This window comes from Erythrolamprus reginae, chromosome 5 (genome assembly GCF_031021105.1).
Source record: "Erythrolamprus reginae isolate rEryReg1 chromosome 5, rEryReg1.hap1, whole genome shotgun sequence".
NCBI lineage: Eukaryota > Metazoa > Chordata > Lepidosauria > Squamata > Dipsadidae > Erythrolamprus > Erythrolamprus reginae.
Genome location: NC_091954.1, coordinates 22,678,143 through 22,697,124, shown reverse-complemented (window position 1 = coordinate 22,697,124; position 18,982 = coordinate 22,678,143). Strand labels below are relative to the sequence as shown.

At 39.9% G+C, this 18,982-nt stretch overlaps 1 protein-coding gene across 3 annotated transcripts in view; it reads left to right on the top strand.

Moving 5' to 3' along the window:
* The window catches only part of PALD1 (phosphatase domain containing paladin 1), a 185,089-nt gene extending 174,699 nt beyond the window's left edge, over positions 1 to 10,390 (top strand). For all 3 annotated transcript variants that reach the window (XM_070752215.1, XM_070752214.1, XM_070752216.1), the window contains exon 20: positions 7,689 to 10,390. In XM_070752215.1, coding sequence (XP_070608316.1) covers positions 7,689 to 7,838 — 150 coding nt within the window. In that variant the 3' untranslated portion in view covers positions 7,839 to 10,390. The remainder of the gene's footprint in view (positions 1 to 7,688) is intronic.
* The last annotated feature ends 8,592 nt before the right edge of the window (positions 10,391 to 18,982 follow it).

Below are 18,982 nucleotides of genomic sequence, written 5' to 3'. Positions count from 1 at the left end.
AGCTAAATTCAACTATTATACATCTTGGTATGTTGCTTATACTTATACATACATACACTACTATATCATAATCGTCAAAAAGTCCTTTTAAACTAATATTAATATTATTATCACCTAGGTAAAAACTAATACAAAAAAAAACAACTAAAGATATATCTTATTTTTTCTTATCTATCCATTTATAGACATTGTTCCATGTTTCATAAAATTTAGTATCCTCTTGATCGTTTAATCTTCTTGTCATCATATCCATTTCAGCGCAATCTAATATTTTAGCTATGACCTCTTCTTCCTTGGGGATTTCCTCCCCTTTCCAATTTTGCGCATATATTATTCTAGCCGCAGTTAATATGTGTATAATTAAATAAAAAATTTCTTTCTTGTAGGTCTGATTTGTAACACCTAGTAGGTAAAATTCCGGGGTATTATCTATATCTTGCTTTATTATTTCTTTTAATATTTTTTCAATCATTTTCCAATATATTTTTGCTTTACCACATGTCCACCATTGATGATAATAAGTTCCTATATCCTTCTTACATTTCCAGCATATTGGGGATGTTTTGGGAAACATTTTTGCTATCCTATTTGGTGGGAGATGCCATCTATAAAACATTTTGATTTGATTTTCTTTTAGGGAAACTGATTTAGTCATTTTCCAATTGTTAATCCATACTTTCTCCCATGTGTCTATATCTATTTCCTTGCCAATATTTCTACACCATCTTATCATAGTATCTTTTAAAGTCAACTCTATATTTTTATGAGCGATAAGTAGTTTATATATTTTCCCTATCATTTTTGTTGAATTAATGGTAATTAAAGTAGTTAAAGGATTCTTACTTTTATTAAAAATGTAAAGAGTTTTATCCTTCTGATATCTAGATCGGATCTGGGCGTAGTGCCACCAATCTATTATTATCCCTTCTTCTTGTAATTCAATTCTAGATTTAAGCTTCATCTGATCATTTAATAGTTCTTTATATCTATAAGTTATTTTCTTATCCTTTATAGACTTTGGATGTGTTATTGCTTCTAAAGGAGCTAGCCAGTCTGGGATACTTAAAAAATGATTTTTCTTTATGTCTTTCCATACTTCTAATAAGTATTTCCTTAACGTATGCCTTTTAAAATATGAATGGTTTTTGTCCTTATCATACCATAAAAATGCGTGCCATCCAAGCATTAAATCATGTCCTTCTAGGTCAAGTGTTCTTTTGTTATCTAAAATTATCCAATCTCTAAGCCATGTTAATGCAGCGGCCTGATAATATAGTTTCCAATTTGGAAGGCCAAATCCACCTCTTTCTTTAATATCTTCTAGACAATTCATTTTTATCCTTGCTTTTTTACCTTGCCATATAAATTTTTTAACTAAGTTTGTTAAAGTTTTAAAAAAGATACCCCCTGGGTTTATTGGTATTGTCTGAAAAAGAAATAAGACCTTGGGTAAAATGTTCATCTTGATTGTTGCAATTCTTCCCAAGAAAGATATTTTCAAATTATTCCACATTGCTAAGTCATTTTTAATTTCTGCTAGTAATTTCATATAATTATCATTTTTTAATGTTATTGTTTTCGCTGTTAAATTTATTCCTAAATATTTTACCTTTTTTACAGTCTTTATTCCAGAAATACTTTCTAATTTAGTTTCTAGTGTTTTATTCATATTTTTGGTCAAGTAATGTGTTTTGCTTTTGTTTATCTTTAAACCTGCTACGTTTCCATATTGTTCAATGGTTTGTAGTAAGGTAGGAACTGTTGTAGTCGGCTCTGGTTTCTCTTCAGATCGTATAAATCTTTCGCCTTTTTCTTTTTGTTTGATCTATGCAGCCGAGAGGCTCTTGGCACTGGGGCAAGTTATGAGAACTGTTACATAAACGAAGAATAAATTTAAGTCAATTTAACAAGGGGGAAAAAAGGTTCATTCCTTAAAAAGGGAAACAACAAAACTCTTGCGGCACTTTAGAATAACAAATTATTACCGCGTTTCCCCGAAAATAAGATTCTGTCTTATATTTTTTTGAACCCTGAAATAAGCGCTTGGCCTTATTGCCATGCATTCAAAAACCAGCCAGCCAGCAGGGGGAAATTTCTGCTACCGGTTCCATAGAACCGATCCAAACCGGGAGCAACCCACCTCATATCATTAGGATCCTGTGGGCTCCTGAGACTCACAAGTGGCGGGAGTGATAGATATCTTTTCAATAGTCGCCTAAAACAAGATCATATGCTGCAACATTCTACCTGTCAATGACTACTTCAGCTTCAATCGCAACAACACAAGAGCACGCAACAGATTCAAACTTAATATTAACCGCTCCAAACTTGACTGTAAAAAATATGACTTCAGCAACCGAGTTGTCGAAGCATGGAACTCATTACCTGACTCAGTAGTGTCAATCCCTAACCCCCAACATTTTTCCCCTAGACTATCCACGATTGACCTCTCCAGGTTCCTTAGAGGTCAGTAAGGGGCGTGCATAAGTGCACCAGTGTGCCTTCCGTCCCCTGTCCAATTGTCTCTCCTTATCTCATTTATCTTTTCTTCCTTTCAAATATGTTCACCTATACTTTTATATCTTTTATTCTATTCTTTTCTTTACTTATATTATTACATATCTATTCTCTTCAATGTGTATTATCTATTGGACAAAATAGATAGGCAGGTAGGTAGGTAGGTAGATAGATAGATAGATAGATAGATAGATAGATAGATAGATAGATAGATAAATCATGATGTCAGCAGGCCAAGCCAAATTCTGCTTAACAAATTGCACATTCATGATTGGAATACACTCAAAGATGCATCCCTTCTAGGCAGGTAAAGCAGTTTAAATAGTCTTTTTTTTTAAAGGACTGCAGATTTTTTCTCCTCAGCGACATAAATTTTACGGGAATGCATTCTTGTCAAAGACATGCTTTGAAGAATAGCTTCAAGTATTTGGTGAAGAGGGGCCTATCAATAACATCAATACAGGGGAAATAATAAGGACTGTAGTTTGAATTATTTGGTAGGAGAAAAATGTAAGCATACTCCTATTTATCTTATTCCAGCATGTTTAAATGAAATTGTTTTGGGGTTATTTTTATACTTACTTGATGTGGGCTGGAGGGAAATAGCCCTGAAATATTTTATTACTTTTATAAATCACTGTTACTATATTTTTGCCATTTGTTTTGCTGCACTATCAATCTTTTTAAAGGTAGACTGAAGGATGCATTTACAGAGACAAACAACTGGATAATTGCAAATATATATTTAATTTCATTAATTGTTTTTAAAATGTAGTACTAAATATCTATCTATCTATCTATCTATCCATCCATCCATCCATCCATCCATCCATCCATCCATCCATCCATCCATTTATTTAATAAAATGTATATGCCACCCAACTCCAATGGACTCTGGGCGGCTCATAATAGTAACAAGAATTTAAAAAGCAGTGTAAAAATGGATCACAGTATCAACAATAGTAAAAAGTATGAAAAACATAATAATAGCCCTTAAAAACCATGCATACTCTCAATCATTCATGGTCCCAAGCCCACTGGAAAAGCCAGGTCTTAATGGCTTTCTGGAAGGCCAGCAAGGTGGGGATAACCCGGATCTCCAGAGGCAGTTGATTCCAAAGAGTTGGAGCCGCCACAGAGAAGAACCTTCCTTGCAGTCCAACCAACCAACATTGGCGAATGGGACCTGGATAAGGCCAAGTTTGTGAGCGCTTATTGGCCGCTGGGAAGTATAAGGTAGTAGACGGTCCTGTAAATAGTCTGGTCCTAAGCCATGTAGGGCTTTAAAGGTCATAACCAACACCTTGAATTGCATCTGGAGACCGACTGGTAGCCAATACAGCTCGCGGAGAGTTGGAATAATACGGGTGTACCTTGGTGCGCTGACTATTGCTCGCATGGCTGCATTTTGAAGCAGCTATAGTCTCCGGCTTTTCAAGGATACCCCATTTAGAGCGCATTGCAATAGTCAAGGCATGAAGTGATGAGGGCATGAGTGACCATGCAGAGTCTCCTGGTCTAGATAGGGTCGCAACTGGTGCACAAGGCCAACCTGTGCAAAGCTCCCCTAGCCACAGCTGAGAGATTTGATCTAGGCTCAGCTACGGATCTAGGAGAACACCCAAGTTGCGAACCCTTTCTGAGGGGGTTATCCCCCCCCAGCACTAGAGATGGATGGATGGTATGGTCCTTGGGAGGCAAGACCCACAGCCACTTAGTCTTGTCAGGGTTGAGCTTGATCTGTTGACCCCCATCCAGACTCTTACGGTTTCCAGACACTGGCACATCACATCTACTACTTCACTGAACTGACCTGGGGTGGAAATGTACAGCTGTGTGTCATCAGAGTACTGCTGGTATCTCACCCCATGCTGTCTGAAGATCTCACCCAGTGGTTTTATGTAGATGTTGAAAAGGAGAGAAGAGAGGACTGACCCCCGTGGCCCCCCATAAAGGAGGGGCCCAGGAGTTGACCTCTGTCCTCCCACTAATAACTGAGATCGACCAGAGAGATAGGAGGAGAACCCCTGTAAAATGATGCCTCCCATTCCCAATCCCTCCAGCTGACACAGAAGAATACCATGGTCAATGGTATTGAATGCTGCTGAGAGGTCAAGAAGCACCAGGATAGAGGAATGACCCGGCACGTAAGAGGTTTAGCTTTCATTTTGCAAGCCTATTAATGATAATGGGTTGATATAAACCCCCAGTTTACAGAGATTATGGAAGAAAAGAGGTCCATGGCTTCCACATTGACTTTGCTTGTTGAGATCTTCTCTTGTGCCTTCCACTCAAAGGGATCATTTGCAGTTTGTTTTGTGGAGGCAAATATGTGACTTGGCATTCATGACAGGCTTTCTTGGCCAGGTTCCTTCACTGTAAGCATCATCAGTTGAGCTTTTCTTGGGAAAGGACTTCCGTGAGTTCAAAAAAGGGGCATTGCGTTGTGTAGCCCTGCCTGGATAAGCGAACTTCTCTTTTTGTCTCACTGATTTGTTGGATGAGAAATAGTCCTTTGGACCAGGCAGGGAGCTACTACAAGGATAGGCTTCTTTCCCTGCTCTCCAACACACGCAACATTGTCAAATTGCACCCACTAGCTCAAAATGTCCGAGAACTCAGCCCATGTGAATCAAAGTGTGTGAATGTCTGGAAAATGCATAGATTGGAGTATTGCAAATATATCTGAAAGTACTTTAGAACAGGGGTCTCCAACCTTGGCAACTTTAAGACTTGTGGACTTCAACTCCCAAAGTTCCTTAGCCAGTTTAGTTAGCTGAGGAACTCTGGGAATTGAAATCCACAAGTCTTAAAGTTGCCAAGATTGGAGAGCCCTGCTTTAGAAAACGGTAAGGAATTCTGTAGCTCTTTGGTGCTCTTTGAGCTTGGTGGGTTTATTGCAGACATTTCATTGCCCAAACTAGATAACATCATCGGTGCAATAGATAGAATGTTATATTCTCTTCTATTAGGAATTCCTTCAAAATATGTGCCTAATCATTCTGGCACATATACATAGGCACACCTGGGTGCATATTTCAATGCTTACTGCAAATGAGTTTCCTCTTTTGTGCATATTGGTATAGGTCAGAGATCTTCAAACTTGGCAACTTTAAGAGTTGTAGACTTCAATTCCTTTAAAGCTGGCTGGAGAATTCTGAGAGTCGAAGTCCATAGGTCTTAGAGTTGCTAAGTTTGGGGATCCCAGGTATAGGTAGACTTTGACTTACGACCCCAGTTAAGTCTTTCAGGTATTGCCAAGGGGTTTATCAGTATCAAAGTTCAGAGAGTGGGACAAAAAACGTAATTATTGGGTTGAAGAAAATAAAAGAGTAAGGAAAAAATGGTTAATAGCTAATGAAAAAGAGGGTGGATGAAGAATTCCCTGTTTGGAGTTGTACAGAGAAGCATTTCAAATTGAAAGATTAAAGGAGTTGCAATTATTTGAAAATAAATGGGTGAAATTGGAAAAAGAGATGAACGGGATGAAGAACAGAGAATTAATTTTTATAAGGTGGAATAAAAGCGATCTAGATAAATTAATAGGTCCCATGAAAGGGACTGTGGAAATCTGGAAAAAAAGGCAGGGGAAAATAGGATTGTATAAATCAAAACTCATCGTTATATGTAATAAATAGAGATAATGAAATAAATTTAAATAGGGTTATAGGAGAGTTGAAGGGAAGGGGGGTAACTAAGATAGAACAGTTTTATGAGAAGGATGGGAGGCCAAGTAGAAATCGTATAGAATGGTGGTTGGGTAAGGGAAGATGGCTACAAATAAATGCAATATGCAAATATCTGAATGAAATGGAGAATAAAGAAGTACTATTTAGGGAGGAGATAGAGTTAAAGAAAATAATAAGAGAAAAAAGTGAGGGTACCAAGGCGCAAGCAAGTAATATATATAAGACGTTAGTGCAGCCAGATAGGTATGTGACCCAAGGATTGACTAAATGGTGGCAGAGTGAAATACAAGTAGATGTGCAAGAGATGAAAAATATAGTGGAGAATATAAGGAAAATTAAGAATACAAGGGTTAGGGAAATGAGAACGAAAATATTACATAAGTGGTATTACACACCCGTTCAACTTGCATATTTCCAGCAGAATGTTAAAAATACCTGTTGGCATAGGTGTCAAGATAAAGGAGTGTTTATGCACATGCTTTGGGAATGCCCGGTAGTGCAGAACTTTTGGCAAAAAGTGCAAGAGGATATTAAAGGAATGTTAAATATACGATGGATAATTACTAAGGAAATGGCAGTATTAGTTAAAAGCAATGTGATGGGAGAATTTAAAGAAATAAAACAAGCAGCGGTAGGAAGTGCTCAGGCAGTAATAGTCTTGGGTTGGAAGGATGCGACAAAATGGACAATGCAAAATTGGTACCAGTACATGGTGGATCATATTCAATTTGAGATTATGGATGCAAGGATGAATTCGGTTAATGAAACTGATTTGCAACATCTGATGGGAAGATGGGACAAGGTAAGACGATATATGGCTAGTAGAATCCGAGACCAAGCTACAAGGAATAAATTGGAATCACTTTATAATATGTAAACAGATATTTTGCTCTTGAGTTAAAATTGTATATATAAGGAACACCCCCAATTTGGTGTTGGGGTGTGAATGTTTGTCTGGTGGTGGGCACCAATCACAGAGCACTTGTTGTATGTTGTGTGTGTGTTCATATTTTATAGAATCAATTAAAAAAAATAATTAAAAAAAACGACCACAGTTAAAACCAAATTCATGTTGCTAAGCAAGGCAGTTATTAAGTGAGTTGTGCCCTCATTTTGTGACTGTTCTTGCCACAGTGGTTAAGTGAATCATTGCAGTTGTTAAGTCAGATGGTTGTTAATGACCCTGCAACTATCATAAATATCTGCCATGGATGCTGAAATTTTATTCATTTTATTTATTTGGTTGGATTTCTATGCCGTCCTTTTCCGCAGATTCAGGGCAGCTTACAAAAATAAATAGTCATAAGTATGGAAAAATTGTCATTTGAACAGTCACTAAATGAAAGAAGGACTATCTGCAGTCAAAAACAATAGATAACTTTTCATTGCGTTTAAAAAAAAATCATTTTAAGATTATCATTTTCACTGTGTGTTCCCTATTCCCTTCCGATCCTTAATTTATTTATTTTTTCTATTTTCTAGGTGGCAGCCAAGGCGGGTATCTATGAGATCCTGAACCGGCTGGGTTTTTCTGAATTTGAAACTCTGGGCAGCCAAGCATTCTCCCAGCTTCGCTATCGCTGGCAGGAGCAAAGCCGTAGTAACCTGCCATTCCGAGGAAACTTCATTTAGGACCCAACATTACTCAGGACCTGAAGGACTACAACACTTGTGGCTAAATCACCTTCTTTCTTTTGTTTTTCTGAAGCTTATGACATACGTGCCTTTAAGAAGGATTGTGTTTCCAAGAAAAAGAGGCTAAACGGCCTTCGAGACATTTTTTGGGACTTTTTTTCCAGGTAGAATAAAATAAATTTAAATAAAGCAGATGCTCTGTTGGTTCCCCAGGGTGCCAGAAATGACTTTTTCTGAGGACTTGATGCCCAAGGTAACTTGTATATTATGTATATGCAGAAGTAGGAAACCTTTATTGGGCAGTTCCATGTGGCTTAAGTATTTCTTGCACGAGAATCTTGTTTTGTTACGATGATGCCAATGTACATTTATGATACTTTAATTGGTAATCCCCATTGTTGGACAGTTGTCCTGTGCCAAGGATGGGAGAATGTCACCTATGCTGCCCAGCGTGGACCTTTCACTGCATGCCTAAGAGGTTACTGAAATTTCTAGGGTGTCTGGAATTATACACACACAAATACACACACACACACACACACACACATATACACCTTATCTGAATGCAGCAAATGGTTAATTCACCTGTCTTGCCTTCTTGGTCTGAATTGGATGAGGAGCCCATCCCTCACCTTAGTGTAGGTTCTTTCTCCCAGACAATATTTTTTAGGCTCTGTGACTATATTTGGTTTAATATGCAAAAGTAAAGGTTGAACCAATTTTGAACAAGCAGCTGTACAAGCTGCAGAATAGTACTATAGTACCAATGCCTGTATTTCTGGAGTCCCCAGGTCCAAATTTTCACTTTTTTCCCCTTCCAACTGCAGCCTGCCAGCAATAATGAAATGTACTTTTTCTTCTGCACCAGGTCTGTCCAGTCAAGAATGTTGTGTATTCAGTCACCCGTAGCCAGTTTCACATTAGTTCACATGACTAATCTGCATGTACCAAAGAGTAAGTGGCTGCGACTTAGTTTGATTCAGATGTGGGATTCTTTTATCCTGCTAAGTTACCCATAGTATATAAGATTTCAAACAGAAATTGTAGGGATTGAACCTGAAGTCATGCAATCTGCCACTGAGAAGCATGTCCCGGAAGTGTCCCCTGTAACTCTTCTTACGGGCAGCTCTACAACATTTTCACAATAATGGTAAGGCTGCATGGACAAGCATTCAAACCAAACCATGCAAGTCCTAGAATGGACATAGAAATTCAGAGCATACTTATATGTGAATATGTTTCCTGCTCACAGGCTTTTAAGAAGTTGTCTTGCATGGTTCAAACAATTCCTATGAGTAAGAGAAGAGTGCTCTTACTGTAAGGCTATCTAGAGTACACCAGCGTGTTTCAACTGTGGCAGTTTGAAAATGTGCTGGACTTCAACTCTTGGACCCAGCCAGCAAGTCTGGTGGGGGAATTCTGGGAGTTGAAGTCCACACATCTTTAAAAGTTGCAAGGTTGAAGAAACACTGATCTAGACCATGTTGCCTAACTTGGACAACTGCATTTTGGAAGTTAAAATCCAAACATGCAGAAATTGCCCAGGGAAATAAATACCAATCTAGATCTTATTTTTGTGGACTGTCTCAAGAATGATTCTCCTTTAAAAAAAAAAACCACCACGAGCTATTTCATCCCTAAAAAGCAGTTCATTGTTCTAGCAACTCTTATGAGAAGACTCTGTGGTCCTTCACAGACATCCTTTGTCCTTATGAGATCTAGCAGTTATTCTAAGATCTCACGGTTGGCCAGTCTTCTCTGAGAAACTGCAAATATTCCCAGGATTGATGGAATCCTGTTAGCAACCAGTATTTAAACCATAGCAGCAGCAATAAGAGAAGCCATTAGGAAACCTTGTTTGTTGTGTTATTAGTGCAGAGGTCATTGTATGAGGTTGATAACAGGCTGAAGTATTTATTTTCCCTCCCTCAAGAATAGCAATGCTAGTAATCCTCAACTTACAACTATTCATTTAATGACCTTTGGAAGTTACAGGAGTGGCACTGAAAAAAGTGACCTGTGACCATTTTATACACTTATGACCATTGCAGCATCCCATTGGTCATGTGATCAATATTTGAATGCTTGGCAATTGGCTTATATTTATGATGGTCGCAAAGCTCTGGGGTTATGAGCTCCTCTTTGGTGACTTTCTGACAAGCAAAGTCAATGGGGGAATTCATTTAGCAACCACACAATTCACTTAACCACTACGGCAGGAAAGGTCATATAATGGAGCAATCTCACTTAACAACTGCATGCCTTAGCAATGGAAATTTTGGACTCAGTTGTGGGTGTAGGCTGAGAATTAGCTTCATTTATGATAGCATTTTCAAAATCAATGTATTCAACGGCAGGGCAAGTACAGTATGAAGAAACCGCATTTGCTGTTTGTAGGATAAACATCCTAAATCAAGAGCCACCATTTCAAAAACATCTCACGACTTGTCAGAAGAAATATTTTAATGTGGAAATGAAATGTAGGTCTTCCATTATGCTGCAATAAAAGGTTCCTTTTAAGTGGCACAGCCACAAGGAGTTTGATGACACCACCATGTCTTCTGTTCTTTACGACAAAGCTAGTAAAACAGAAAAACAGTGTAAAAAAAATGTTTTCAGGCAAAATATTTTGAATTCAAGGTGCTCCACCCCGTAGATCAGGAGTGTCAGACTCATTTTCATTGAGGACCGCATCAGGGCTGTGGTTGACCAGAGGAGTGTGGCCGACTGAGTAGACCTGAAGCTATGCTGGCCTAATTCTTCCTCTTCACACTGGGTAGACTGGGCCGAAGTTACGCTGGCCTGATCTTTCCTCTTCGCACTGGGTAGATTGGGCAGAAATTAGGCTGGCTTGATCTATCATCTTCGCACTGGGTAAATAGTCCTGTGGGCTGATCTGACCAAATTGTGGTCTTGATGAGGTCCATGGGTCTTGAGTTTGTCACCCCATCTGTAATGAACCAACTGGTTTGAGAGTGGAAAAGCCTGCTGCAAATATTTTGGAAGTGTTTTTCTCCCCTTTAGAGCAACTATGTTACACAGACCCCTCCGTTAAACCAGAATTGGCTACTTTGCACTTGAGAAAGGATATTTTGGATTTAAAGCCCTTTGCCCATCTATCATATTTATTGATTTGTTTTATTTTCATTTATTTATTTTGTCCAATACACAATGAGGATTTTAGTGGGCATATATCTATATACACATAGTAAAATACATAATGAAGGTTATAGAGGAGATACTCATAGTAAAATATATCTAAGAAATAATAGAAAAGAAGGTATAGTAATAGAACATATCAATGAAAGAATAGAAGAAGAGATATAGGAATAGAAGAAAGGAATAGGAGATATAGGAGAGCAATAGGACGGGACGGAAGGCACTCTAGTGCACTTGTACTCACCCCTTACTGACCTCTTAGGAATCTGGATAGGTCAACCGTAGATAATCTAAGGGTAAAGTGTTGGGGGTTTGGGGATGACACTATGGAGTCCGGTAATGAGTTCCACACTTCAACAACTCAGTTACTGAAGTCATATTTTTTACAGTCAAGTTTGGAGCAGTTAATATTAAGTTTAAATCTGTTGTGTGCTCTTGTGTTGTTGTGGCTGAAGCTGCATCATTTATTTCCTGATTCTGTTCTGGAAATTGTTTTTAATTGCTTTGTTTTCACTTCTTTTTTTTTTGCCTCATTTGTTCTCTAACGCAGAGATGAGGAACCTGTGAACCTTTGTAAATTGCTGAAATACCAGCCCAACCTACTCTTAGTGAGAGCAGGGAATGGTCGTTCAGCAACCTATGGAAGGGTACAATTTCCTCCCCTTGAATTAACAGGATTTTGCAAGGCTTGGCTAAAGTTGTGTTTTCAGCGGAACGAGCAAGGAAGAGTTTTCATGGCATGCTGTGTGTTCTGTCGAGCTCTCTGGCAGACTCCTCCCAAAAATGCACAGATACAATTTCAGAGTCACACACGTTTGAAAATTCAAAACAATGTTCTTTATAATGAAAATTCACTTAAACCAAGCCCTCTTTTGGTATAGCAAAGAGCACTCGTCTCCAAACAAACTGGTAATTTGTACAAGTCCCTTATCAGTTCTGTGATACTTAGCTTGCAGCTGTGAGGCAATTTACAGTCCTTCTCCTTTCACAAAGTGAAACACACTTTGCCCTGGTTTAGTTTCAAAGCGGGGAAAAATCAGCACACAAAAGGTCCAAGTCAGTAAAGCAGTCACGAAACACAGCGATCAGATAATCCTCCACAATGGCCAAACCCACAGGCTGCTATTTATAGCAGCCTCACTAATTACCACAGCCCCACCCAACCACAGGTGGCCTCATTTTCTTTGATAATAATCTCTCAGTTGTTGTTGCCTATGCATCGCTCTCCGCATGCGTGGCTGTATCATTAACTCTTGTTCTGAATCCAAGGAGGAGCTAGATAATTGATCTCCTTCTGAGCTGTCTGCCCCACTCTCCTCCTCCCTGTCACTCATGTCTTCTTGGTCAGAGGAGCCTTCATCAGCAGATTCCACCGGGGCAAAACAGGCCTGCAGCATGTGGATGTCTCCTTAGGGTAGGAGCTGGGCCAAGAGCTAACCACAATACTGTGCTTTAAAAACGTGTTTGTTTGGCATATGCCAAAATGATGCTGAATCGTTTCTATGAATTCCGTTTTGTCTTTCACGGTCATCCTGTGAGAACACACCAGAAATGTGTTGTTTTAAGAAAAAGAGCTTAATAAGATGCCCGTGAAACCAATCCACAAACCTAGAAGAAAATCATTTATCTTGAATTCAAACAAGGCCGCATCTACATTTGAGTATAATGGGACAGGAGGGGACAGTATTAATGAAATATTCAAGCATTCAGATCTCCTTAGAACATTTTATTTTGTGGGGAATAAATGAAGAGATGAGGTGGATAGTTAAACATAATGAGCAACTTAAACAAAAGAGCAATTTATAAACTTACCAAACAATAGTTCTTTTGTGAAATGTAAGAAAATACGGCAATCAGTCAACAGGGATCTTCAGAAATCTCATTTACTATCTGAAGGATGTCTCAGTATGGTAATTAATTCCACTTTAATTGCATCAAATTCCACTCCTTTGATCAGATGTGCACAAACTAGAAGTTCAAATGACATCACTTGTCTTCCTCCCCACCCTTTTCTCTCTTTTGTTTTTTCATTCAGCAGACTCAAAACCAAAGAATGGTTTAGTAACTATTTTTTGAACTTTCTAATGCTCCTATAGTGTAATTTGGTTTTACAATGTAACATCAGATCCAATCTTAGATTGAAAGGATCTACCGGTATTAACTGTAGTTCTACTAAAGAGTAAATTCAGATTTTGGTCACCCACATTATAGAAAAAAAGATGTTGAGACTCTGGAAAGAGTGCAGAGAAGAGCAAAATTAATTAATTATTAGATTTGTATTCTACATTGTTTTTTCTATTACTGTTGTGAGCCGCCCCGAGTCTACGGAGAGGGGCGGCATACAAATTTAATAAATGAATGAATGAATGAATGAATGAATGAATGAATGAATGAATGAATAAATAAATAAATAAATAAATAAATAAAAAAAATAAAATAAAATAAAATAAAATAAAATAAAATAAAATAAAATAAAATAAAATAAAATAAAATAAAATAAAATAAAATAAATAAATAAATAAATAAAATAAAAGAACATTAGGAACTGGAGGCCAAAACAGGTCCCCAATTCCAGGTCCATGGATGGGCACCAGCCCGGGGCATGCCAGAAACTAGGCTGAGCAAACAAAGCCCCATCTATAGACAGCATGTGAAACTATGTCCCCTCCTCTCCACAGAACCTGATGCCCAAACGTTTGGGGGCCGCTGAGCTAAAGCCAGAGATGGGCTGCTAAGGTGGAATGATGACGTGTGCTCGCCCCCATGGCTTTGAGTGCTAGCAGAGTCCAGCACAATTCTGCTACTGCACCTGGGCAGGTAGCAGAATTGTGTGCGGAGACACCAGTGCACCCAGTTTTTGGCATGGGTTTTTGCTTCCATGCATGCGCCTGTTGCCACCTCCAGTGTATGTCGACACATGTCGGCTGATTTTTGGTCTTCTTTTCAGCCATTTTCACGCTCTCCACGGCAAAAATAGGCCAACTGGAAGTTCATTTGTTGGCTCACCCTCAGCCTCTTTTTCGCTGACAGAGGTCTTCAGAAACTTCTTTGGTTTTGGACAGTTGCAGCCAGGCCTCTCACATCTTGGTTCATTTCTTCTTCAGCCAGCAAGGTTTTCCTGAAGGCCTTTAGGAAAGGCCTCTGCAATTGATAACCATTATTGGCTATAGAGGCCTTCAGGCAAGCCTTCCTGGATGCAGAGGAAATGGCCCGAGGTGTGAGGCCTGATTGCAACTATCTGAAGGTAAATAGTAGAGCAACTCCACTTCCGTTTCATTTCCAAACTTCCAATTGGCACATTGGGCCATTTTTCGCCATCCATAGTCTTCAGGAGGCTTTCCTGAATCCTGGGGAGAGCGAAAAACAGCCAGAGGCTTCAGTGAGGCCTGTGCGTGGGAGGCAGTTGGGGGGGAGCTGTGCGCATTGCATTATGGGTATGGGCACACACAGGCATACTATCATTTTTTACTACCAAAGAGCCTCTGGGAAAGACATTTTTATCCTCCCCAGGCTCCCGGGAAGCCTTTGGAGCTTGGGGAAGGCAAAACATGAGCCTAGTGGGCCCACGAGAAGTTGGGAAACAGGCTGTTTCTGGCCTCCAGAGGGCCTCCGGGGTGTGCGGAAAGCTGTTTTCACCCTCCCCAGGCATTGAATTAGGGGTGAGGGCACTCACGCATGTGCGATAGCATGTGCACACCCTCTTTCGGCACCCGAGGAGGAAAAGGTTCACCATCACTGCTCTAAAGCATTCTCTTTCAATACCAAGTACACTTCGATTTCCATTGTGGTAAAGACTTTATAAGTGTCCTCTCAATTCCTGATATTTAGTTTGCATATTTCAGAGCCTAGCTAGCTTTCCCCAGGTTTCCTCTAACTACTGTGTCCAAAGCATATTCTTGGGACTTAGCAAGAATCCTGCAGTGAATTAAATAGTTGTTCATTGTCCATACAACTTTAAACTGGCATTTCAGAGTTATAAATTCTCATCTGTCTTAATCTCTTAATACATGCTTTGACATTACGACCTTTGCCAAGGAATATTTTTTTTAAAAAAGAAAATAAAAATCAGTTTGAAAAGTACCTGGTACAGCATGTTTCAGCAAAAACATGGCATGGTAAGTAATCTTATGACATAGCATTTCAATATTTTGGAAAAAGCATTGATCCCTTTCTGTTCTGTCTGGGTCCCCCCAGACGCCAACACCAACCAAAAAGAGTAGGCAGACATACTGGTAAAAAGCAAAGGCAGTTTATATAATTCAAAGCAAACACAGGTAACAAAAACTGTTCTTACAGACAGGAACACGATGAAGCTTCACAGAGGTTTCACGAAGGCCAGGCAATAAAACAGGATTCTTGCTGGCAAAAACAACGCTGGAGATAATAACGCCCACGTCTCCCCCAAGTCTTCCAGACTTCTAGGCCACAAGCCAAGGTCAGAGACGCCGAGAATCGAAGCAAGGTCACAGGACTCCCAGTTGATAACTCTCCACAAGACTGTAAGGGCGGGCCTGCCTTTTCAACCCTGCTGAGGAGAACCACACCCAAACCCAGCTGTTGCCAATTCAGGGATGGAAATACCTTTCTAATTGGCCCCGTCTTTGAGCTGCTTGTCACTGCCTCATGTCTATTATAGCCTGTGCGTCTTCATCCAATGAATCCAAGCTACTAGCTGGGGAGAGCCCCCCCCCCGGGGGTCTCAGGCTGCTCTCCCTCCTCCTCTTCCTGACGTTCCTCTCCCCCGTCTGCCTGGTCCTCTCCCTCCTGTTCACTGTCCTCCTCCTCTGGGCATGGATCCGGCAGAGATCCAGCCGGTCCCTGAAGAGCCTCAGGCTGAATCACAACACCTTTCAAATCAGGAAAGGAATTTTGGATGGATGGATGGATAATGTTGACCTGAAATGCTAGAAAAATAAGGTTAGTTTTCCACCCTATCTTTTCTGTGATTATTCTGCTTATTATTTGAAGTTACCTATATTTTTCATCAACCTCCTCCTATAAATATAAAGTGAATACTGCTCTGAACAGTTTTTATTAACATCTTTGTTTAAAAAGTGTTTGCAGAAAACCATTTTCAAGTATAGGAAAATCATAAATTCTTTTAACATGGAGTTATTTTTCTGGAGGCAGCATTTAAAAGTGAGGATACCTGCTTTAAAGCTTGGTCTCTGTTATCTGTGAATTTCTGAGAAGTCTTTTCTGGGCTTAACAAGATCCTGTGACATTAAATGTCTTCTCTGCCTTCTACCTATTTCAATGAATGCCAAGGAAGAAACAGATCAGCCTGGTTGAAGGTCAGATCTGATGACTTGGCAAAGGTCTTCCACAATTATGCCAACATTCCCACTCTATTTTAGGCTATAGGAGTGTTCTGTCGGGCTCTCTGGTAGACTCCTCCCAAAAATTCACAGGTACAAATTTCAGACACACACATGTTTGAAAATTCAAAACAATGTTCTTTATAATGAAAATTCACTTAAACTAAGCCCTCTTTTGGTATAGCAAAGAGTACTCGTCTCCAAACAAACTGGTAATTTGTACAAGTCCCTTATCAGTTCTGTGATACTTAGCTTGCAGCTGTGAGGCAATTCAAAGTCCTTCTTCTTTCACAAAGTGACACACACTTTGCTCTGGTTTAGTTTCAAAGCGAGGAGAAATCAGCACCCAAAAGGTCAAAGTCAGTAAAGCAGTCACGAAACACAGCGATCAGATAATCCTCCACAATGGCCAAACACACAGGCTGCTATTTATAGCAGCCTCACTAATTACCACAGCCCCACCCAACCACAGGTGGCCTCATTTTCTTTGATAATAATCTCTCAGTTGTTGTTGCCTATGCATCGCTCTCCGCATGCGTGGCTGTATCATTAACTCTTGTTCTGAATCCAAGGAGGAGCTAGATAATTGATCTCCTTCTGAGCTGTCTGCCCCACTCTCCTCCTCCCTGTCACTCATGTCTTCTTGGTCAGAGGAGCCTTCATCAGCAGATTCCACCGGGGGCAAAACAGGCCTGCAGCATGTGGATGTCTCCCCCACATCCACAGTCCTTGGGGCAGGAGCTGGGCCAGAGCTAACCACAAGGAGTAGATTGATTAATATGCTTTATGCATGTATAATAGATATTGGAAGGTTACCTTATATTGATTATTTCATTTTTACATCGGTTTGTCCTGCTGCTAAGAAGATTCTGGTCTTCCATCTCCAGTTCCTACTTGACAGCAAGTGTCTCCTGGAGGCAAGATAAACTGAACATGTACTGTAGCCATTGGATAATACAATTGCTACTTCAAAGAAGTCATTGAATTTTATTTTTCAGGTAGCCATTTAATTAAACTATGTTTGATTGAAAGATTGGAGGGAGCCTCACAGATCACTTGCTCTAATAATCAGAATTCCATTAAAAATGGCATTTACAGGTTTGTTGGCACATGGAAAATTGTGATCTGCTTTCAGGGCATTAATTTCATCCAAGAATGCAAAAATCATTTTTCTACTCCTTTACTGATTATCTATTAAATGCACCTAGACTATTGATTGATTGATACCTGGATTCCGGGGTGGGTTCTGACTTACACTGCTGGTTTGCTTCCTCCTGCGCTATGCTGAAAACCCAGCTTCTGTGCATGCGCAGAAGTGAAAAACAACATGGCACCGCCGAAGTCAAGGTTCCAGCTAACATCCAAACTTAAATCAGAGTTCAAGTCAAAACATTCCTCAAAGTTCCAATTTATTGCCAGAGTCATACTGACACCTACAGTGGGAAACCCGAATCTGAGTTTCCAAAGTTTCCCACCCAGTTGAAAGTTCACATCTCTTGCCCCCATCCCCAAACTTGTCATGTTGCCCACTCAGCCGCATGGCAATTCCTTCTTCCGCTTCCACCCAGGTGGTGGACAAAAGATGGCCTTGAACCTCTCAAAAGAATGCTTTGTGGCTGCATTCAGTCCCTCATGAAAATCACCCCTCCCCAGTTCCCATAAACATCAGGCCTTCTATTGATAGTATGGCAAGCCATTAATTTTTTCCCCAACTTCTGCACCGGCTTGACAGTCAAAAGGGCCGGTTCAGGGGCATATCCAGCTGGCTGTTGCTGCTGGTTCGGCAAGCAGGGGAAAATTCCCACAAACAGCTATTCAATGGTTCTTGCAAGTGCAACGGAATTCCTTCTTTTTGTGTGAACAATTCCTCCAAACTTGCTCAGCCTTCTCTGAATGCAGTGTTCCCTCGATTTTTGCGGGGGATGCGTTCCGAGACCGCCCGCAAAAGTTGAATTTCCGCAAAGTAGAGATGCGGAAGTAAATACACTATTTTTGGCTGTGAACAGTATCACAAGCCTTCCCTTAACACTTTAAAACGCTAAATTGCAATTTCCCATTCCCTTAGCAACCATTTAGATTATTAATCACCATGTTTATTTATGAAAGTTTATTTTTAAAAATATTTATTAAAGGCGGACAAAAGTTTGGCAATGACATATGACGTCATCGGGCGGGAAAAACCATGGTAAAGGAAAAAACCTGCAAAGTATTTTTTAATTAATATTTTTGAAAAACCGTGGTATAGACTTTTCGCGAAGTTCGAACCCGGGAAAATCGAGGGAACACTTTATATCAAAATGCTCTTCTGCAAAAGCTCTTTCTAAATTTCTAAATTGGCTTCCTCAGGCTAGTGAGGTGGCTCCCACTAAGGCAGGGCTTGTACAAGAGGAGCCTAAACAGCCCTTGACGTCGTAGAGTTTGCTGTGGATAGTCTGTTGTGAAAGCTGCTAATGCAAGACCACCTCAACCATAATCCATTGTGTTTAGAAGGAACAACAGAAAGAGCTTTCCCAGAATTAAGGGTTATTATTTTAATATGTCTGCCCTGCGGGAGATAAGGCCTCAATAAAGCATGGCGGGCTATCTCAAGCTGCTTTATGAGTTTTGCTGTAAGTTCTTCCATTATTTAAAATGTCTGGAGTCTGTCTAGACGGAAACCTCTGA